The sequence below is a fragment of the Lissotriton vulgaris genome, chromosome 2_2 (genome assembly GCF_964263255.1).
Source record: "Lissotriton vulgaris chromosome 2_2, aLisVul1.2, whole genome shotgun sequence".
NCBI lineage: Eukaryota > Metazoa > Chordata > Amphibia > Caudata > Salamandridae > Lissotriton > Lissotriton vulgaris.
In genome coordinates, this window is record NC_141688.1 from 151,077,965 (window position 1) to 151,101,873 (window position 23,909).

Here is a 23,909-nt window from a genome sequence, read left to right on the forward strand (position 1 = left end):
CCAACACATAAATAAAAATGTTGTCACTTACAATGCCATTTGCTCAAACTTTTCAAAAGGCGAAACCATTGCATTGTAAATGCTTGTTAGTAAATACGTTCGCTTTTCCTACTTTTTGTTTTTATTGGGCATCCCTCGACTGCAGTCCGCGCGCCTCCCTGTCAGTTGGTCCTTAGCTTGCTGTCGTTTTTTTTTGTTTTGTTGTGACGGGCACCGCTTGCGTCGCCCGTTGCCGTCGTTTTGTGGGCCGGGCTTCGCGCAGCCTTCGGGCTTCTTTCCCAGCAGGACTCGGCAGCAGCAGTGGCAGTGACTCCCGTACGGGAATGGCTGCGGCTTCGAGTTCCCTGCCCCCGAGCTATCCCCGGAACAGCCTGGCGGAGAGGGTCTCCGGGGAGCAGTAGCTGCCACCGAGGAGCTGGCCTGGAGGAGGGCGGGAGAGAAGGAGCCCAGCCTTCTGCTGTCGGAGAGGAGCTGAGGCGCCGGTGCTCTGCTGGACAGGGAGGCGTCTGCTGGGCAAAGGGAGTCCTTCTGGGAGAGACCTTCTGCCCGGAGAGTGACCTGCCGCGAGTACATCCCTGAGGGTCCAGGGAGGAAGCGGGCAGAGAGGAGACCACCGGCTCGGAGCAGCAGCTGCTGCTGTGGGAGTCTGAGGGACTGGGCTGAGACAGGACCCTGGGACCGCGGGAGACCAGTGTGCGTGAGAGGGGCAGAGTCTCACACCACGGAGCAGCGGTCCACTGCTGCGGGAGTTACAGTGATGGTGCAGATGTAGAATGTACTGGACCTAGCGCTGCAGCGTGGAACGGAGGCGCTAGACCCAGTGTCTTTGGAAGAGGAGAGGCAAGACCTGGTGTTGCTGGGGGGCGTCAATCCCAATGATGCTGCACGGATCTGAGCTCCAGTACCTGGTGGTGTTGTAGTGAATAGGAGGTGTGGTGGGCAGTGCTGCAGGGAAAGGAGGTGCAAGTGAAGATAGAGGGGTGCATTACTCCGGTGCGGCCAAAGAAAGGTGGACAAAAAAAACGCAGCATCGTGGGGATGTAAAATACGGCTGTGCCCCGACCCCTCACAGCCGTAGTTAAACTCCCAGCGCTGTGTTGAATTCAGCGGGGCATACTTACTGAAGGTGTTCTCGTGCATGTGTATTCAGAGGAGTAGAAGAAACCCGGTCCGTGTGCTGATTCCGAGGTGAGCGGACTTTGAACCCCCTCGTTTGAAAGGATTGTACAAGAACCACTGTTCCCACCTCAATGGTGAGGAAGAAATCTGTGCCTTTGGAGAGAATCTCGCAGGTGTGACCTGCCTCATCCCTGGGGGAAGGGGCTTTAGAAGAAAAAAGCCGGGGAAGGACTTTACCTCACGCGGTGACAGCTTGGGTTTTGTGGAGTAAGTTGTACGCTGGTACTGTTCTGTGTGTGAAGAGAGGAGGGTGCAAGAAGACCCGACCCTCTTTGCTTTCTAGAGTCAGGAAGAGTTCCAGTGCCCTGGTACTGTTCTGCCAGAAAGAGGAAAGGTGCACCAGCAGTCTGCTGTGTGTAGGAATACAGCCTTGTACAAAACCCCGAGCGCTGCCCCAGAGCTGGGTTTAAGGAACTACTGTTGGATGGAATCAACTGCCCCAGACTGCACTGAATAGTAGAGAAAGGTGTGCGCCAGACACACAATCCCAGTACTGTGCCGCAGCTGAGTACAAAGTGCTGCACAGGTGTAGGGCCCTACTGTATTGCATCTGGAGGGAAAAGACAGCCCACTGGATACTGCCCAACTCTTGCAGGCAGAGCTCTGTTGCATCAGAGGGAAAAAACACACTCCGTGACCCTGTGCTGCCGGCTGGGGGACCTTGGACTGCGCTTTTCCGCCGCTGACATGCCGGAGTCACGTCGCTGGCTGCTGCAGTGGCTGGCCACCTGGGCCCTGGTGGCAGTGGTCAGCCTGGCAGGGCCAGGTGGCTCCCCGCCCTCGCTCTGCCCTCAGCCCTGCCACTGCGATGGAGACGGCGGGGTGGACTGTTCCGGCAGGGGCCTGACGGCGGTTCCCCTGGGGCTCGGCGCGTTCACACAGGCTCTGTAAGTATTTTTCTCGTGTGAGAAGTGGAATATAAAACTGTTAACCAATAACTAGTGTCACAGAATGATTTGCAGCAATATATATTTAAAACGATGTTGTGGAATACTTTTGAAATGCTGTCTATTGAAAATTCCACCATAATATGTTAGCAGCACGTATGTAGTGATTTCAATATGACTGTATCGTTGCAGGTAATTGTAAGGTGATTTTATTAAAATTAACACTAACGTTTGTCGTGTGTGGTTATCACACACACATGGAATGGAGTAAGTAGGTTGGGAACTCTAATTTTAGAACGGGTGTCTCGTTTGAGTACTCTAAAGTGATATTTTTATACCTTACCTCCATTCTCCACTGGTTCTTTTTTCTATCTTCGTCCAATCGCGAGGAGGCGCCTATAGAATGCCATAAAGCGTTACACAGATGACATACATAACATATCCTATATGAATGCGCGAGGTTAGGGTAGGAACGTTCAAACACCCACTAAAAACGAGAAGTGTGCCCTCCCTTCTATCTTTATCAAATGTGTTCCTCGGATGATGAGCTGGTGCTGCAAGGCATATATTAATGTCAATATAGCACTTTGTGAATCTCCGTAATATGATGGTGGTATTCTGTGACTGCTAAACTCATGGTTGCTGTAGGTTATGTGACATGAACTTGATGACACTTTGCCAGATGTCGTCATATTGATGAGAATGTGTACCTTCTGTCGGATGGATGGTGGTGTTTTGTGCCTTGAATCGGAGCCCAGAAACATTTTTGGTAGAAGCTGCATTCTGTGGTGCTTGTTTATGTTTCATTTTGTCAGTGAGTAGTACCTCATGGTCCCTATGCTCTTTTCTTATTAGGTATCGTCAGATACGTCATATTTGGGCAACACCGTGTTGTGATATTGGTAACATTGTGAGGCTGTTTGTGGTGAGTCGCCGTGGGCAGTATATTGCTAATGTATGCCCCTTGTACTAGGAGGGTTGGGGTTTTCTTATTAGTGTAAACTGGCGGTATTTTGTGTCCGATACCGCCAGCCTAGCCATGCCACTTCTCCACCGGTTATATCGCTCACCCTCAACACCTCAAGCCTTCACAGATGCTCCTTCGGGCTTTCGTGGCTATTTTGACACTCGAAATATACATTTTGTCGTATTTTCTTTTTTCCATTTGTAGTATGTTATCGTGTACGTTCCGGCTGAAGGGGAGGGGGGGAATCCTTTTGACCCAGAAGATATGGAACATTCTGGCGGGCTTGTTCTATGGCCCGCAGCCAGTAGAGGCTACATTGGGCTGTATGTAGGAGGTGCGTGTAACATACAACAGTATCTCATGAAGAAGAAAGGACTTTCGTTCGAGTCCCGTTTCCAAGATGAGCTATTGGTGTGTGTACACAACTAAGGCTGATTACAAACTTAGTGTAGAGCTAAGTCGGTTTTCTTTTATAGTCAAAATCTTTAGCTTTTACTAAAACGTGTTTATATCGCAAACACATGTCTTTTTATATCTATCTATATCATAGGGGCTGTCTGGAAGCCCTCTCCATCTATTAGTTTGTTATTGCATCATTCCCAATTATCTTCTGACCACTACAACAGTGGCAAGAGAAGTGAGACCAGATAGTATCTGGTGTCATCCCTAATTGGCACACAATTTGGTTGTGTTCCCCTGGGTCAGAAAAACACTTTCATTCAAATGTTCATTTAGAACTTGTTTTATTAAAGGTTATTCATGATTTACGTAGTATTTTCTGTTGTTTTGAATCAAAGTTCATCAAATTATTTCATGTTTCAACATCAGGCAAATATCAAGGCGTGTCCAATGCATTTCGGGCACTAACATAATGTGCCCTTCATCAGGGAAATGACACTACAAATGAAAATAAAACATACTATCAATGATGCTGGTCTTAACTCATTGTCATTACATTCAATATCAACCACATAATAAAACATGCAAAAAAACGTGTAGGTCATGCATTTGAAAAATATATATTCAGTGACATAGTGAGTGGTGGTTGGGGTTTGTGCAAACCCCAACCACCACTCACTATGTCACTGAATATATATTTTTCAAATGCATGACCTACACGTTTTTTTGCATGTTTTATTATGTGGTTGATATTGAATGTAATGACAATGAGTTAAGACCAGCATCATTGATAGTATGTTTTATTTTCATTTGTAGTGTCATTTCCCTGATGAAGGGCACATTATGTTAGTGCCCGAAATGCATTGGACACGCCTTGATATTTGCCTGATGTTGAAACATGAAATAATTTGATGAACTTTGATTCAAAACAACAGAAAATACTACGTAAATCATGAATAACCTTTAATAAAACAAGTTCTAAATGAACATTTGAATGAAAGTGTTTTTCTGACCCAGGGGAACACAACCAAATTGTGTGCCAATTAGGGATGACACCAGATACTATCTGGTCTCACTTCTCTTGCTAGTTCTCCAGACGTCGTGGGGTTCTCGACGCCTCCTAATTGAGCACCAACAAACATTAATAAAGTATATTTAACCTGAATAAATCTACCAAAAACAGCTGTGCATCAAACCCATCCTTTTCATATTGTTCCTCACTACAACAGTGGGTCAGCCTAATTCACATATTGGTTAACTTAACTGCGAGTGACAACATTCTGCTTTTTCACATGGAGCTTATATGCCCACCAAGTAGCTCCCTTTAGTGCCGGGGACTATAATGGCAAGGTGTGCTGGTTGAGACTAAAACATTTTTGCTTTTAGCCAAAATTTTGTATTGGCAAGGGCCCTGCAGCTCGCTCAACAATCAAAGTTTACAAGCACCGCTAACACAACCAGTATGTCAAAAGTCTGGCAGTCAACATCAGACCTGTTGACTTTTTCTCGTCCTTTTTTCTGCTGGAATTCATGCTCAAAACAATGAATGTTTCCTGCTCGAAGAAATGTAATTATGAAAGTGAATTCAACCCACAGTCACAGAATCTGGAATTGTGGATTGTATACTGAAGAAAAATCTAACAGTATTGTGAATTAGTCACCGAAAATGTAGGTTTGGGTAGAAAAGGAGGCTTTGCTATGTACGAGGGCCTGCAAAGTGCAGTGAAGACCAACAATTGTTTCTGGGCATTTACAAACATTCTACACATAGTTTTCCTCTTTAGAAATGTTAAACTACCCATGTAAAAATTGTTGCAAAACTGCCCCAGAAGATGGAATAAACTTATGGAATTATATTACGTAACTATTTAAACCCCTGCTTTTTGAATCAAGTAGGGGCATGCAAAGTTCTGAAGCTCAGTGGTTGTGAGACTTTTAATCCTTTTTTAGGGATACAAACACATGCCTATGTCCCACAATTGTTACGCATTCTCGCTGCTGTTCAGTGGGGCTGGGCAATGCTGCCATTCCATTGGTAACCAAAATTGGATTACCACTTCAGACAACTTTAGCTGCCTAAGGATAGCTATATAATCACACAATATATCCAGAAAGTGAGTTTACGGACAGCCCCTCTAGTCGTTGGCTGCTGTGGTTAAGCTGGCTTCAAGCATTGGCTCACAGCCCACAGTATTTCATGAATTTGACCAATTGAAAGTGGCATCGCCCCTGACTGCGACGCAAAAGTCTAGCTGCCTCCACTCCTCCTTCCTCATTTATGAGTTGTAAGGTATCTCGCTACTCCCACAAGAGCTAAAGCATCCCCTTTGCACCACAGCTTCCCAGCCCCTATCATGCACCACCACATTTATCACTCTAGGCCTCTCCCTTCGGTAGAGGACTCTTCCACCTCTTCTTTGCCTCTCCACAAGTTTGGTCTCTACAGTTCCTGGACCTCATCCTGTCCCATTCCTTGACCCTGCTCTCTCCCCAGACTGACCCTCTCCCCAGACTGACTCTCTCCCTTGGTGCGAAGCTACTCTGCCACCTGTTGCTGGTTGTTATTGACCTGGCTGTTTCTTCCGGCGCTCTCGTTGTCCCAGTACTACAGTGATGGTGTTGGCTCTTTTTCCACTCCTTGTATGTTTGGTCTGGAGGGCTAGGGCACCTACGAGAGGACCCTCTTCTTCTGTAGCCTATGATTTTAAAAATAACAGTAAAGGTTTCCCAGGCTCTTTGCAGCAAGGTCTCAGGAATGGCTTGCTTCCGTAAAAGGAGTGCTGCTTAAGGCCTCTGGGAGATGGTGGGGAGGGGGCAGGTGGGTATTGCATATTGCAATTATATTATTGCATATTATGTTGCAGTGTTCGAGAAGGTACAGGGATTCCACCGAAAGGAATTTAGCATGCTTGGTGTGGCCGGGAGTGCATTAGTCCTCCAACAGTGCTCTCAGTGGGTTTTAAAAATATAGGACTGTGAGTTTCTAGGGGTAGAGGACAGATGACCCCAGGAAAAGTGTACATATTTTCAAGTGCTCCCAGAGTCATGCTTGTAATATGAAGCCCTAGAGTGGGTGGACCTATCCACCTTCTTGGTCCTGAATGGTTACTAGGCCACCTGGATGTGGCCACACATTGTGTATTTTGGAATGTCTTGACTTTGTCAATGCTTGTAATGCAATTCAATATAGCTTTGGTAAAGCCAAAACTATGATTGCCCAACACAAAAAAACCATCGAAAAAGCCAATTTGCCGGTGCCTGGTTGCAAAGCCGAAACCTATTGGTTTGTCAGTACTTGTTTTGTTAATTCATATTCCGTGGCTGGCTGTCAGGATTCAGCCTACTGGTGGCCACACACCCCCTGGTAAAAATGCTGCTGGTGACATGTAGGGAATGGATGGTCGTGCAGCTTTTTCCTGTTGCTACAGAGAGGGAGTAATAGCAACGGTATAGTTGAAACGGGGAGCCTACTGCAACGGTGGGGTTGGAACAGCAATGGTGCAAGCTAAACAGGGATCCAGTTGGCCGTAGCCTGAAATTCCACGTCGTTTGGACGAAGGGAAACATTTAACTTTGTCTCTGGGTAACCTTCACTCTCCTATTCGAGGAACAAACCTTCCTGACTTAACGGGTGAGGGGAACACTTATCGCACCCATAGAATCAAACCCTCCGTGCACTTTGTTCAAAGATATGCCAACGGAAAGTGTCCCTTGAAATCACTCTGTATTGAACGAGTTTACATCACATGGTGAGCCTTATGGACCTTCTGGTACTGGCCACTGAGGACACCCGCTCTTGAATGTGGCCTCTGCTCTCATCAGTGTCATTAAAAGCCTGCTGTGGTGCCCTCGCTGCATGCAGTGTTCGTGGTATTGTTAAAAATGTTTTCTGGGGCGAAGGCTTCGAAGCCCATAGTCTGCATTTTAAAAGCGAGTTTGGCAGGGAATGTGTTCAGAGGTAAAGATAGCCAGCAGTGGCCTTGAGTTCTGGGAAATGTTGCATAATTATATGACTTTTAGTCCTTACAGTCTTTTCTAATTACATGTTAGGGGTTGTGCACGCAGGAACTGTTCATTTAGATGTTCACGTGGCTGGGCAGTCTTATTTAGCTACTGAAAAATGTCTGAGGCCTCCACCTGTGTATTTCAAATGACAACTATTTAAACTGGAATATTATGCAATTTCTTGCAATTGTGTTTGTATAGAAATCTGTTTTTAGAAGGTTCTGTTTGCAAACTGCTGTTCATTTAGTAGATGAATAAAAGATTGAAAAACATTCTGTTAATGTTTTCCTGACCTTTCGCCATCTAAAAAACGTCGCACACTATCCGAAAACCTAACAAAAAGCGACTATTTTAGCATCTAAATAGCACATCATCTAACACGGTCGGAAAGAACACCCTGTTATATATTTGTAGCTCCTTTCAATGTGAGTAATATCTCCTTTGATCATGGATCAATAGCCAAAGGTCTATTTTCACACCAGCACATTTATGTTCAGTGTTTTATTTTTTGTCAAAAGATGAATTTAGTTGCTCGAATTGTGACAAAATAAATTAATTTGCTTTGTTCAGAACAAATATGATTTTTATTTTTATTATTTTCTAGGGAAATGTTAAGCTACAATTTGGGTGTGATTTCTTTCTGATTTTCATGTTTCATTTTGGACGATAGCCGGCTCCCCCCCCCCCCCCCCCCCCCCTATAGTTGGTTTATGTAGCCCTACAGCCCTACATGCAGAGCAGTCACAGGAGGGGACGAAGCTGTACCTGGTAGTGATACAAAACAAGAGATGGAAACGGGACTAGCAGGATAGTCTGCTGACATGAAAGGGACCGCTCTGGCTTCTTCCTTCAGTTGTAGAAGCTCATTGTGTTGTGATTTTGCAAAACAAGGAGTGCAAACATAAAAGGCTGGAGTATTTTTCATCAAACAAACGTACATCGGGAGGCATTTTGGTATACCTAAGTAGATTGATATAGGTTATGAGTGGAATTGATGGTTTTATTTCCATTGGCAGAACACAAACGTCAGTGTGACGAAGGGAGTCTTTCCTGAAACGCGTTTGTCTGAATAAAAAGTTTGGCATTCTAAGCCCTACTGATCCCGTGAGTGCTGCGTGTCTTTTTGGATTTAATCGAGGGGACACGGTGTGGAATATATACACTAGTTTTACCTGTAACACCGTGTGTGTCCTCTCTATTCAATTCTAAGGATGCTATTGTGTGTGCGTGATGATACCGTAGACAGGTAGAGATTATTTAACAAAATATTGTGGCTTATATGGATACCATTTGAAATTAAAGCAAGTGTCTTGGCGACACATGTTTAATGAGTGAAACCCCATCGTCCTGGAACTGACTACAAGCCCGCTGCACTCTGGGACCAGGAGTCCCCAACCCAGATGCGAGCGCGAGTAACCCGCTCCAGGTGAGCCTTCCACCACAGGGAAAGGAGGAGCTTAAAATGAAACTCGTCGAGATGGGGTTTACACAGCTTAAGGAGGACGGCGTTTGACAAAGGCACTGACCGAAACTAGTTTACACAGCTTAACCCTTTCGATGCTGATGACGAGCTGAGCTCGTCATCAGCCACGGGTGGCGTGTGCTGATGACGAGCTGAGCTAGTCATGTAAAGCGGGAGAATGAAAAAAGCCGCACAGCGCAAAAATCGCCGCAGCAGTGATGCGGTTAAGGAGGACGGCGTTTGACAAAGGCACTGACCGAAACTATTTACGCCAGATTTTCTTGAATAAATTACCCTCAACTGAACCCGCAGTGTCTCTAGAAGTCTTCTTGATGGGAGGAGAGAAACTAATTGATATATATATATTGTGTGTAGAAATATTAGGTGGTAAGGTGGCCACACCAGTTATACCTGTAACACCGTGTGTGTCCTCTCTATTATTCAATTCTAAGGATGCTATTGTGTGTGCGTGATGATACCGTAGACAGGTAGAGATTATTTAACAAAATATTGTGGCATATATGGATACCATTTGAAATTAAAGCAATTGTCTTAGCGACACATGTTAATCTAATGATAAATACAGCGTATTCATAAATGGAATTATTTTTCTTTGGATGCTCGCCTACAGTGATCCGATGCAGTTTTCATTTTGCCAATTTCACTGATTTTGCCGGTCCTTTCTAACACTAGTGAAAAGCGATCAATAAGTAACCGGGTCAGAGCCTTTATCTGCTCTTTTAAGCGTTCTGCACTGGCAGCATTCTGTTAGTGTTAACCTTGGGATAACCTTATGTACCTAGCCTTTAGGTAAACACATCTCACAGGAAGAGCTGTATTCCTAGCCTGCAGGTGAATGCGTTTCTAAGTATTCTGGTGTAGCTGGATAAATAAGAACAACAAGAGTGTCAATATGCTCACTGGGGCAAAGCACGTGTGCAAAATGTCTTCTTGGCGGCCATGTGACGCCATTACACCCTTATTGTTACTAGGATAGAGAGCTTGTTTGATTTGTGCAGTTTAAACTAAATGCAATCTTGCATTCTCTAATTTGTAAGAGGTATTTGTTCCCATTTTTGTCAATGCTAAAAATATCAAAATGTTAATTTTTATTGATCCAGCAAGCTATTATTTCTTGAAATGTTGGACCTTGGTATAGAAGAATCTCAGATTTAAACTTTATCTGACAAAAGTCAGTGTTATGTTCGTTGGCATTTTAGCATAATATATATTGTTGGGCCTGTGAAAGATTTTGAGAGAACTTTTAGAAAAGCTGAGAATTATAAAAAAAATCACAAGGTACAGGCCTGATAGGAATGGATGCATAATCAATAAACTGAGAACAGACCAGTCCTAAATTGGCTGCAATATCATAATCTTAAATCTGCTGTGAATATAGCAAATGTTCAGCATGAATACACACATTGAGTGCTATTTCTATGAGCTAGCAATGCATTACATATATGAATGTATTAAAAAATGTGTGTGTGTGTGTGTGTGTGTGTGTATATATATATATGTGTGTGTGTATGTATGTAGGGGTATATATATTGTTATTGTTATATTGCCTTTGTAGCGCGCATTGTTACTCTAGAGTGTTCTGGCGCGGGTGAGAGCAGGGGTAGAGGCGAGCTTCAGATTAGTAGGTCTTACTGAACAGATGTGTTTTAAGATGCTTTTTAAAAAGTTGAAACTCAGGAATGAGCTGGAGAGCGGGAGGAAGCTCATTCCATGCCTCAGCAGCTTTGACAGAGAGTGACTGGCCGCCAAGCCGCATTCTGCGGAAGCGCGGGACGAGCATCCGGCGGCGACAAGCCATTCGCAAAGGGCGATTTGGCACATATAAAGGAAACGCTTCCTAAGGTAAAAGGGGCCCAGCCGGTGGAGGGCCCGGTTGGCCAGAGTGATGGCTTTGAACTGCTCCCGCTGAGCCACCGGCAGCCAGTGAAGTTCCTGTAAGTATTGGCGCGCGCTGGATCTCCTTAAGGCATTAAAGAGGAGGCTAGCTGCGGCGTTCTGAATAATTTGGAGCCTGTGCAGCAGGTAGCCAGGCAAGCCAAGGAACAGAGCATTAGCATAATCTAGTCTAGACAGGATCAGGGCACTGGTGATCGTCTCCTTGGCTACTCTCGGGAGAAAAGGAAAATTATTATTGAGTGTTTTGAGAGTGCCAAAATAGACCCCCGTCAATTTTTTCACGTAGTCCGTGAATATATATTACATATGGGTAACCCAACCCATTCTCGCTGCTACCATCTGCGTGTGAACTAATTGTGACCAATCCAAAAAAGATAATACTACCTTTTTATCCTTCAACGGAACAACATAAGACAAACAAATCAGCAAAATTAACCTCATAAGTATAGACTTCAAAGAATGTTATTTAATATACATCCTTCCTTGTAAATTCATTACCATATCCTTTTCGCAATAATACAATTCAAAACATTTCATGATAAGCCCAGAAAAAGGGGGGTGGGGGGGGGAAGGTGAAGAAAGGAAAATTGTGCAGCATAGGTTTAAATTAGTCATAAACAGGGATGTGGAAATTTTCCAAAAATCTACTTGGCCAGGGGACGAAATGTTACAGAAATCTACTTGTCCTGGGAATGTAACAGCTTGCCCCGCCTATTCCATTAATTACTAAGGGAGGTCTGCACGAAGAGAACCTGTACTGCAATCAGTGCAACATACTATGCAATACACATTTCAAGTGCAAGTCCAATTATGCAGTGCATGGTTATGCACTCTTAAATGCATCTGTTGTAGTGGGTGGTTGTACAGCATGCATGCAGATGTGTCAGTGTGTACTGCACCTAATTATCAACTAATTTGCATGTAACACATTTTCATGTGCAGAGAAATAGTACCTAAACGCAGATTGCAGACTGGTAACTGACTACATTTCTTGAAGTGTTTTTGGCACAGACAAGACTTTGTCGAAATATGAACCGGTTGAACAGAAGGGTGTTCATCATAGGGCGAACTCATAGCTGTCCAACTTCAGATGTGATGCTCAGATAAACTTGTGAATGGAAATAACTGCACTTATTGGCAGCGCTTATGAACGGTTCATGGGGCAGCAAAATCACGTAGCAGATGTGCTGTGGCTCACTGAGGTAGTATCCACATGTACAAATACACAAGAGGCAGTAATAGGCTGTTACATCAATCTCTCCTTTTTCACTTCTGGTCAGGTGTAGTGTGTTTATATTATTGTGCACTCACAGCTACATCTCTACATTCTTATCCCACACAAAGGGCATGTGCAGCACTGGCAGGAGGATTACAGGGTTCTCTCTTGCATATAGCAATGGCAGCAACTGAGTAAGCTACCCTAACATGAAAAAGTGCAGCTCACCAATTGATCAAGTTTGTCTCTCTCCGATAAGTAGGAAATGTACCAGCAGTGAAATCTTTATACTCACAGAGCTGGAAAGCAAGCGTTAGACTCACAGCGAAGAGAAGGAGTGTTATGTTGAAAAGACAGTAAATCTAGAAGTGCAGAGCTGAGCATCGAGACAGAGGCTAGTGGGTAACTGCAACCACTCAAAATGTCATGTCACACCTAGCAAAGGCGCCTTGGCTCAGTCACAGTAGAGTTAGAAATACTGTCCTGACCTCCTGGATAGTCAAATGCCATCTCGTGAATGAAGTTGGTTTATTCTTCAGCGGCTTTAGATAAAATAATAGCTCAACAAACACCCAAAAGCGCCACTACTTTATTTTACTTTCCTCTTGTGATATATCGGGTCTGGTGGCTTAGTGAACTAATGCGTCCACTGTAGGGCTCTGTGTTTGACCTATGGTCACAGATTCAAATCCTGCTGGGTCCACTCAGCCTTTCATCCTTCTGAGGTCGACAAAATGAGTGCCATTAAGTTGGGTAACAATATAAACATCTGTTATTCAGTGCCAAGATAACCTTCTGGGTGAACATGCGCTTTAAAAGTTCACGTTAGGTTATCAAGCCATGACACAGGCCTGAACACTGAAGCACATTCCCTGCACCTCTTGCACTGATCATGGTAAAGTCGGATTTCAGGATTCTTTCCTTTATCCTTTAAAACTGGGAAAGTAACGCTTCGGAATTTGCTTTATCTGTAAAAGGGAAGCACCTTCTTGTCATGTGAGCCTGGTGTGGACATTTATTTTTTGCAGTTTTTTTTTATATAGCGCGATCACGACCCAAAGGTATTGGAGTCCTTCTCATGAGCACCAGTTACATTACACAAGGGCATGCTCATTCCTTTTTAGGCGTCATCTGATCGGGGTTTGACCCATACAAGTCAAACAGTTAAGCAAGTAATGAGGTGCGAGAAACATCTTAGGAGGGCGTTTTGAGGAGGAAGAGGCGGGGCTGAGGCGCTTGCAGCACTTGGCTGCAGGCAGCACTCAAGATCCTCACAAGCCAAGCAGTTTATTCAAAATGTGGTTAAACAGACACATGTTCCCAAAAATAGGAGGAAAGAGAGCATGGAACATGGGCCCCTGAGGGAAAAATAAGGCGAGGGGGAGAGAACGAGACCGATAGTGTTAACTCATGTCACATTGTGTGCAATGCGAGAAGCACACTCTATTAGCCCACCAATGAATGAGGGTCTGAGATATGTGACTGATTTGGGACAATGGAATCTCAACATCTTTTCGTCTTTACATATATTATGTAACCGCATACAGGATTCACTGTTCATAACCTCAATTCTCATCCAGGCTAAAAGTAGACGACTTCGAACAGGAACTTTGCAGATAATGTATTATTGCAGCTTCTGTCCAAAAGGAAATTAATATAAATCACCCATCTGCCTCACCACTTTTAAAATCCACCAGCTGTTATGGGCAATACGAGGTTAAACAAACATTTTGCTCTAACGCTACCGTTTGTTGAAGCTGAGATACTGATCATGGGAATTTCAAATGTTTACTAACGGGTACAATTCTTTAACCCCACATTTAGTATAATATGAGCTGTTGCACAGTGGAGCTCCACTTAAATAACCGTCCGCTCCAAACCCCAAATTAGCGCGCTTTGTTTTCTCTTGTGGAATCTGAACTGAGCACTAGCGAAATGCCGTTTTTTTTTTTTTTTTACCGCAATGCATTGAGCTCTCAGCAGGATGTTTGCCTCTCTTCTTCCCTTCTTGAAGCAGAGAGGATAAAGTTAATTGTACTCCTATGCCCCGCCCCCTGGTGCCGCAAGCTCACTTGGCATTAATCTCGTAACATTAATGCCACCCTTTCTCCTCACCTGTGTCTCAGGTCGAGCCACCAGCAGCAAGATATTACTGCGACCCTTTTGTATTAAAATTGAGACAGCTTCCTCGTGGTTCTTCATGTGCACTCCATTAAGCTTGAGATAGCAATACACCCGATTGCAGAGAATGCTGCTTTTTTAGACTGACGTTTGTCACCCAGCCATTCACTGGCTAGAGCCCAGTCATGGGCTGACAGCCAATCACAGGGCTCAAAAGCGTCTCTGGCTCGCGGTCAGGCTTTATGATTGGCTGCGAGTTCCGGAGAGCCCACAGCCTGTATTATGTATGCGGTTTAATGTCTACTTGTCCGTAGGACATAATAGACATTAAATCTTCTTGCCCGTGGTAAAAAACAACATGGCTCGGGCGTCGGGCGATATGATTCCCCCACCCCTGATAAAGGAATAGCATAATATGTGGTCTCATCAATATTTGAACATATAGTGCCACACTGGATATATATACATTATCATATATCAACTCATAGGTTGAGAAAATCCTATCCTGTAATAATCAGGCACAGTCCACAAGTGATCAGTTTGCCCACAGGTAAGAAAGGATAACAGTATGTCGACGTTTCGACCCCAGTTTCGCAGGCAACGGTATTGCCCTACAGCGGGGTCTTCCTCAGGACGGGTGGTGGTGGGGTGTGGGAGTACAAAAAGGGGCACACGAAGCACGGTGAATCTAGCGGCTCCGTCTGAAACTGATGTTGGGCCAAGGGCTCCTATTGCCAAGAGAGCGTTATCCTATTCACGCGGCAGTGATCCTAGGTGCTGTTTATGCATGGGAACGCTTCTATTCATGACAGAAAACTCACATCATATATGAGGGTGAAACAAAAGGAGCCAAAACAATTTGCTGGCAGTGACTTCTTGCTTCCAAATCGCTAATCGGGAAAACTGCCTTTAAATAAGACCTCCTAGGTTCGTTTATATATCCGAAAATCGAACAAAGCGGGAAAGCTCCTCGCTGTCCATCCGTGTACCATTTAATTTAATGACTTGCCGCGCGCCATGGAGCGGGTTGAGCGGTGTCTTTTAAACAATCCCCTTCAAAGTTCACTCGGGTTTCCATTCAAGGATGCGTGCAGAATCCTCCGCATAACAGCACCCTCATATATGATGTGAGTTTTCTGTCATGAATAGAAGCGTTCCCATGCATAAACAGCACCTAGGATCACTGCCGCGTGAATAGGATAACGCTCTCTTGGCAATAGGAGCCCTTGGCCCAACATCAGTTTCAGACGGAGCCGCTAGATTCACCGTGCTTCGTGTGCCCCTTTTTGTACTCCCACACCCCACCACCACCCGTCCTGAGGAAGACCCCGCTGTAGGGCAATACCGTTGCCTGCGAAACTGGGGTCGAAACGTCGACATACTGTTATCCTTTCTTACCTGTGGGCAAACTGATCACTTGTGGACTGTGCCTGATTATTACAGGATAGGATTTTCTCAACCTATGAGTTGATATATGATAGTGTATATATATCCAGTGTGGCACTATATGTTCAAATATTGATGAGACCACATATTATGCTATTCCTTTATGACTAATTTAAACCTATGCTGCACAATTTTCCTTTCTTCACCTTCCCCCCCCACCCCCCTTTTTCTGGGCTTATCATGAAATGTTTTGAATTGTATTATTGCGAAAAGGATATGGTAATGAATTTACAAGGAAGGATGTATATTAAATAACATTCTTTGAAGTCTATGCTTATGAGGTTAATTTTGCTGATTTGTTTGTCTTATGTTGTTCCGTCTGGGACCCCTTCTCATATACCATTGATTACCCAGGTCCCAGTACTAGTGGGTTGACCCATTTATTATAATATTTTTATCCTTCAAGCTCAACAAGTTGAGTGCGATCACAATGGTAACGGTAGTGCCTAGAAATTACAGGGATTTGAAAAGTCAACAACTCTGGCAATTGTTTTAGAAAGACAAGCAGCTACACTATGGTCTTGGGATAAAAGGACAATCTTAGCTCAAACACCCACTCACTCCCTGGGAGCAACAGAAGCAAAAGGGAGTGGTGAGGGACAAAGCTACATGAGGGACGGGGAATTTTGGTTTCCCCGTTGCTATCTCCTGCGTTGAAGGCTTCAAACCTTAGGGGTCCAAAAAGTAAAACACTCGCTGCTACCATCTGCATGTGATCTACATGTGCCAAATCCAACTTGCCTTTCTAAAACAATTATTGCCAGAGTTGTTGGCTTTTCAAATCCCTGTGATTTGTAGGTGATACTGTGGCCAATGTGATGGCACTCCGCTTGTTGACCATGAAAGGGGTGTTGTTTCTGTTGGATTTGGCACGTGTAGATCACATGCAGATGGTAGCAGCGAGTACTTACCTTTTTGGGATGTGTTACCCCCAAAGGCTTGAAACCTTCAATGTAGGAGATGGCAATGGGGAAACCAAAATACAACTGGGTTCTGTGAGCTGGCGCTTCCTGCTCTCGATTTCTCCTGCCAAATACCCCCCAGCAGCTTTGTGTTTGATCTCTATCACCAGCTTTGTGTTTGAGATATATATATATATATATATTTTTCTTTGAGGAAGGTTTTCTGGACATATTTTGCACGGCGAGCCTGCGACGTGCTTCAGAGGTCCCTGCACACTATGGACTAGGTCAACGCTGGCTCCGTTCTGCCTCGGCAGAACCTACCTTGCTCCGATGTATCGGAATGACTGGGCCCATCACCACACGTCTGGAGGAATGCAAGCGGTGCCGGAGTCACTGGACCTCGCTTTGGGTGGGACACACTGCTGTTCTAACCCCCGTGGATAACATGCCGGATGGCGGTGATTGTGCAGTTTTGGGGACACAGGAAGCCTCGCTGATGTGGAAGGCAGCTCGGGACACTAGGTGAGAGCTGCTGAGGGTTCTCCTGGTTCCGCAACCCTGCGGCGGTCCCTGCTGGAACATTGCATGCTGGGACTTGAAGTGCACTCCACAATGAAAGAACTAACAGCAGGTGGAGTCAACTAGCACTTTAATTGGGGCGTCAACCTGCAGCAGCATTTCAACTCACCTCCCGTTACACTCTGGGCGCTGACGAGGCCACACGGCCGAAATGCATACGCCCGCTGAATTTGCTGTACCTGCATTAAAGAGTCTTCTACTGTCCCCATACCTTGGCCTCTGCCTTTTTCTTTGAGGAAGGTTTTCTGGACATATCTATATATATATATATATATATATATTTGACACCCTGTCTGTTGGCTAAATAAAGAATGCTGATAAAAGATGGTCCTTGCCTCGTATTTCGCTGGGGGAAGCGTCGCTGCTGCGAGGTATTGCGGATATATCTATCTATCTATCTATCTATCTATCTATCTATCTATCTATCTATCTATCTATCTATCTCTATCTATAATCTCCCTCTCCCCCCTTTCCCCCGTCCCTCTCTCCCACCCTCCCTCTCCCTCCCTCTCCCACCCTCTCCCACCCTCCCTCTCACTCTCTTCCTCTCCCTCCCCCTCTCTCTTCCTCTCCCTCCCCCTCTCTCTTCCTCTCATGCCCCAAGCTTTATATTAAAGTCTCCCATGTGTGTTATTCCCCCTGTCCACTCCCTAATGCACCCCTCTATTGATCTCTTCGAGAGGGAGAAGGGGAGAGAGAAAATATATATCCCCGAAACTATTCATTATTAGCAAAGGGTGAGGTCGATTGGCTTTGTCAGTACTTGTTTATGTGAATAGTTAGAAAGTCTGGCATGAATCTGTATCTCCTGGACTAATATTCACCCTTGATAGACAGAATGCATCAAGCAAGCTACTTACTATTTAAAAGCTTTTTCTGAACACTAGCACGTGCTTTGAAAATAATATTAACTGAGCAATAACATTATTCCGAATTGCCATTGTTTCTCCTCCTTTTTTTTTTTGTTTGAAAACCTAGATAATTGTTTTTTTCTTTCTAATTTTGACCGCCTCATGCTTCACCCTCACATCCCCAAGAAAGCCCAAGGTTGGCCTTTGCTGCTCAGCACTGTCATTCGTTTGTGTAACTCGGTAACCCAATCCTCTGCTGTACATTCTTGGCTCTCCGGCGGAACTGTAAATGTTTTTTTTTCTTTTTCTATTTTTTACATAAGGCTCGTGTTTCAGAATACCTGCAGAAAGTAATGCTCTCAAAAAAAGCAGTTCAAAATCCGAAAAAAGTCCAAGTGGTTAGTAACAAAGGCTCGCTGTGAAGTCGCAGCCCTGCAAGCTGCCTGCAGCGAAGAGCTGGAGGGAAAAGGGCCCCAAACTTTGACTGCATTAGCAGGCTTATTTGCACAAATTGGTCTCCCGGGAGCCTGCCCTTGGATCACCTTTAAGTGCTGATGAATTGAACCTCATGGAGGGAGAGAGTGGGAGGGGGTCTTGTATTTCACTGAGGTTTCTGCTGGGGATTTTCATGTACAAATAAAAACAACTTTTGAAATGTCAAGCGATGCGATTAGGTAGATAAAGTCCTAATTATTTGTGCGTGTGACCTATGTGATTTTTTTAATCGCCGGCTAGAGATTATTTTGGACACAATACCTTCATATATGCCGAAGTCCCTAAAAAATCATTTTTCATGGAAATTCCAGTATAAGGGCGTAATGTTTACTCTTAGCTGGTGAGGTGAGGTTTCTCTTGGCAAATTCAGATTCTCTAGTTAATGGGCCCCTTCTAAGGGATTAACAGACCGTTTAAACACTGTATAAGCATGTTTTATAGCAGTTTGTGCTTTTTCATTGCTGTCTGTATATATCCCAATGTATATTTAAATTAGGTTATTTTAGGTCTTTATCCACTATTTGCTGCTGATACATGAATTTGCAATTCATATTTATTCAGTACCCGTTAGTATAGCTCTGCGAGTTACATGCTGGCTCCTGAGATCTGTGTGACCTGCAGATGTCACAACATCAGAATCTTGCAAGGCCGACTTGCTCTTTCATCAGTGGTCAATTGAATTGGGTAATACCTCCTATTTGTAGTACGATGCGAAGAATGAGGAGACATACTCTATTACACACAAAAAACAGGTTCTAATATATAGGAGACTGTAATTCCTTTTCCAAAGTAATTTCAGGTATTTCTAATAAAAGCACTGTATTCATTCTTACAGTTGAACAGCAAAACCATCTTTCTGATAGCACATGTGTTATAATCTTGGTACTACAGCAGCATATCTATATTTCTAGTTACAAGCATGTTTTCGCTCTCCTGGGCACGCCGTGTTCCTCACGGTGTGAATCGCAAGATTGGGATCCTTGCAGACAGATGTTATATGCCAGTGAACACGCTGGGTATTGCCAATCCCTTTACATGCTTTTAGCTGTGTGTTTGTACAAAGAAAGCATGGATGTCGTGGATCAGAAGGGGATACACCTGTTACAACGCAACTTTTACAACTACCTACCATTACAACGCAACTTTTACAACGCATACCATTACAACGCATTGCGCTGGGGGGCGCTCTAGGATAGGGAATAAGTTTAATTTACTATCCAACACCTTCCCTAGTGTCCACGGCGACTGGAGTTGGAATAGTAAATTATACTTACCACTATCCAGCACCTCTAAGCGCTATGCGTTGTAATGGTATGCGTTGTAATGGTCGCGTTGTAATGGTAGGTAGATGTAATGGTATGCGTTATAACGTCATACATCCGAGTCCGAAGTAGTAGGCTACAGAGAACATTGGTGAACTCCATTTCACACTAGAAGAGCGTGTCATACTGGAAGCATATAGCGCTCCTGTTATACAAAATTAAAATCATAATACACTCCCTGTCTGCTAGAGAGGCAGTCAACCCTCCTTCGACATGGTCATTGAAAGAGAATTTCAGTTGTACTGAATGCACGTTTACTACCTTTAGTGCACTAGCAATAAATAACGCTCAATCTCTGCAGGCTCAGTAGAGATTGGTCTGGGTGCGAAAAAATATACAAGTCCAGACTTTTTTATTTATTAATCGGATTAAAGGTTTTTGCAGGAATGGCACGTCATCCCACAATCGAGGGCCAAAAACGGAAAAAGAGCACCTTTTCCGGATCCTTACACATAGACTGCAGTCTCTAACTCTCACACACAGATGCAAGCAGGAATGAGACTACTGCTTTTAGATCCCATAAGCAAATACATATCCTGCTTTTTTTGATAGGCCAAATTCCTGTACCTATTCATGACCTAATGATCTTCTCACTACCGATCGTGCTCTTAATTAATAGTTATTATTAGTTTACATGGCAAGAAGTCCCCATATTTCAGCCCTTCCTGGGACATTCCTCAAGATCAACCTTGAACCCGAATGATGATCTCACCCAAGATTGTGCTCTCAATTATTACTTTTATTATTAGTTTTCATGGTAAGAAAAGCCCCACATTTCAACCACTGCATTTCTCAAGACCAAAGTTTCAGCAAGGCAAGTCAAATGGTCTTGTAGAGCCAGATCCATGCTAAGTTTTCAGAATAAATGTAAAATACTATTTTAGTTAATCGTAATGGGACTCATTTGAGTAGTTGTTAAGCTGAAAAATTGACATGAATCTAAACCTGGGTCTGACGTCCACAATCCATATCCTGCGCTCTGCCTGGCCTACTTCCTCGCAGCGTTCCACACCCATGAGTGATGTAAATTAATAGGAACAGGCAAAGATACAGGTAAAAACAGGCTTGTGGCGTGAACACCTAATAGTCATTAAAGTCACTTTTTCAAAATTGATGGTTGCACAGGGCTGAACATGTTTGATGAGCATGTGCAAAATGAAAATGTCAAGTGACTTTTGAATAACTAGCAGATGAGTAGCTCTTAGTTGCTCACAGCATATCACCTTTATTGTTTTTGTTTCCAGAGAGCATACCTGGTGGACTTTGTGAAACGTGAATCGGATTCCTCGGGTGATAGTCAAGTCTAATATGTGTTTTGCATTTCATTCGGAATATTTCATGTCATTGAACATTACTTCTAGACCTCGAACAGTGCTATTTTCATTGTCTGCTTTGTTGTCGGTGGGTTTGAGGATTAAGAAATGCCTGGAGGTGACTGTGTTTCCATGTAGAGGAGGATGTATGCTGTGGTATTGCATTTCGTGGAGGACAAAAGTTTTACATGTATATTGAATCGCTTTCTCTGCAGCTGGATGCCAAAACATGTCAGCATAATAATAAAGAGAGAATAAACATGGGATTCATAGATAGATCAAGAACAAGTGTTGTTCTGCACAGATACTGTAGATCTTACTCTGACCCAGTGGCACAAATGGAGTGGTGGGGATGTCATGCAGGATTTCAGAATGTAGTCTTCTGTCAAAGCCTGTGCAAACCCAAGTGGAATGGAACGGCTGAAAGTTCATACATCTTGTAAAGTTTGAGCATGTTCGTTTAGACCTCTTGGCTCTTCATTTAGACCTGAGTGAATTTCACATAATTTCCTTTGCAGAAATGACATGAAAGGCCCCAAAAGGTTATTTCAGTGTTTTGTTCTAGTTTTCAGTGTGAAATGCATTGATGCAAGAACATATTATTGTGCACAAAAAAATAATGCCAAATAACGTGACACGAACCAGAGTCGTATGTGCTGTTCCTGTGATCCTGCTGTAAATGCTGGAATTTATGCACAGGTCTAGCTTAATTTTGGTGTCCTAAGTAATCCTGCTCCTGTTTATAGGTAACTTGGAGTGAGCCTTTAAAGGGGAAAAAACAGTCTAATATCCTCCTTGTAATTCTTCCTCGGTGTCTAGTAGCTTATTCCCACCAGCAATATGCAGCCTACTAGTGTGAATTTCTATGGAAATCCAGCAATTGATCGCAATGAATCATGTTGCTCATAATAGAAAGGCGGGCCTGGCATGTGCTGCTGGTATCTGAATGCGTACTGTGGGTTTTTGTTAGACAAGGGAGGTGTAAATTCTTCTGCACTATCCGCCAACAGCAGTGCAGCAGCTGGCATGATCCTTTCTGTTAGTGAGGGTGGGATAAAAGGACCTTTTTAGCAGGATGCATGTCCTGCCTGGCCTTGCATCAAAGCCACATAGCCGCCAAAGATGCCACCAGTCTTAACAGTCACCCCAAGCCGAGCAATGGATAACCATGCCTCCCAGCAAAACGAAATAGAATGCTAAGTCTTTCCACACGCATCCATACTTCTAATGCTCCACACAGATTGATCACTGGATCTGACCAAGTTTTATCCAATTTAATTAGAACTGCATAATTGCGAAATTTTGTGTAATGTAAAAAACAAGCTGTAATCAAAAAACATCTCTAAAATGTATGTTAGTCTACTCCAACCATGCCTGTCACTATCATATATGACTCATTTGTAACCATAGGAAGCACAACCAAATACAATATCAATTGACAAACTTGTCTCTGGTCCTTGGCTACGTCTGATTCTGAAAGTGCTTCTGGACCATACAGCTATTAGGAATGTTCTATATAAATGTGCTTAAAGTTCCATAGTGTGATGATCAGCAATATATCTCACTTCATTAAATTCTGTCCAATAAAAGAGCTCACAGGATTGTGTAAAGTAGCGGAAAAATTACATCAAGAAAGTTGGCCTAAGCAAATACAAATGAGTACCTGAAATTTGAGGAGAAATGTATGCTACATTTTTAAATGTAACTTTGTTAAACCTCTTGTTCCATAGCAGTTCGCACATCATACAAGACATATTAACTGCCATTCACTTTACACTCTGAATAGACAACAAAGCTTATTAAAGTAGTAGATTTGATTTAAACTCCTCTGTGCTTAATGAACACTTCAAATAACCTTAATTAATTTGAAGCAAGTGTACCCTTTTACCTTTTAAAATTTGTAATTGTGCCACAACACTCTTCTTTAGTGAGCTTGTTCTTCCACATCTCACTCATCCTACGTTGCAATGGCTTCCCCCTGATTCACTGCGGAGCGCCAAAGGCAGAGATACAGTCACTAAGTGATTGGGGGGGTAGCGGGGTTTTGGGAGCAGGAGCATACCATTACCGCATTGTGATGTTGTTTTCTTTAAAGAGGTGTGTCTTCAGCTCTTTGCTGATTTGGAGCAGGACAGTGGTGATCCTGGTGGTTACAGAGATGTTCCAGATCTAGAGTGCAGAAATGGAGAAGGTCTCTTGCCTTTTATTCATCCTATTTTACACATGTTTGCCCCCATTTTAATGGTGTCCTGCCTGCTAGTGTGCCAGAGCCAACAGTCATGTGAGCTTCTCTGTTGCCCATGCCTGGGTGCCTGTTGTTGCAGCTTGTATGTGATGCAGCTTGTTTTGAAAATGATGTGAACAGGCAAAATGAGCAATTGGAATTCTAACTTTAGGGGAGTGATGTGTTCAAATATTTTGTAGTAATTTTAAAGCAGTGAAAGGTTTATAAATTACTGTGTGTAGAATGATGTTTCCATGCATATTTCCCAGTTACGTCATCAATGACTGAAACAGTTAAGCAAATTGATATTCATGCCATTGATCGTAATGGCCCTGCTGTAAAACACAAAATCCTACATTATTTGTCTATCTTTGGAGCAATGTTTTATGTAAAACCATTGAGAAATTGATTTCTGACATTCACCTAATCTGAAATAGCATTTCTGTCTGTGTCCTCCCGAAATGGAAAAAAAAATACAATCAGCAACCTGGGCTACTCCAGGGTCCATATTAACATCACCAGCTTCAGACCAAACGCTCAATTTGAACCAGTTGTTTTCTTCAACCGAACCTTCTTTTATCCTGTGCTGAGATGTTTCCTTAAATTTGCATGTGCTTTGGA

The 23,909-nt window shown here is 43.6% G+C and overlaps 1 protein-coding gene across 1 annotated transcript in view; it reads left to right on the forward strand.

Moving 5' to 3' along the window:
• Positions 1 to 249: 249 nt before the first annotated feature.
• Positions 250 to 23,909, forward strand: part of LGR4 (leucine rich repeat containing G protein-coupled receptor 4) — a 347,498-nt gene continuing 323,838 nt past the window's right edge. Inside the window, exon 1 of the mRNA XM_086959479.1 lies at positions 250 to 2,066. Within this exon, the coding sequence (XP_086815605.1) occupies positions 1,867 to 2,066 (200 nt within the window). The 5' untranslated portion in view covers positions 250 to 1,866. The remainder of the gene's footprint in view (positions 2,067 to 23,909) is intronic.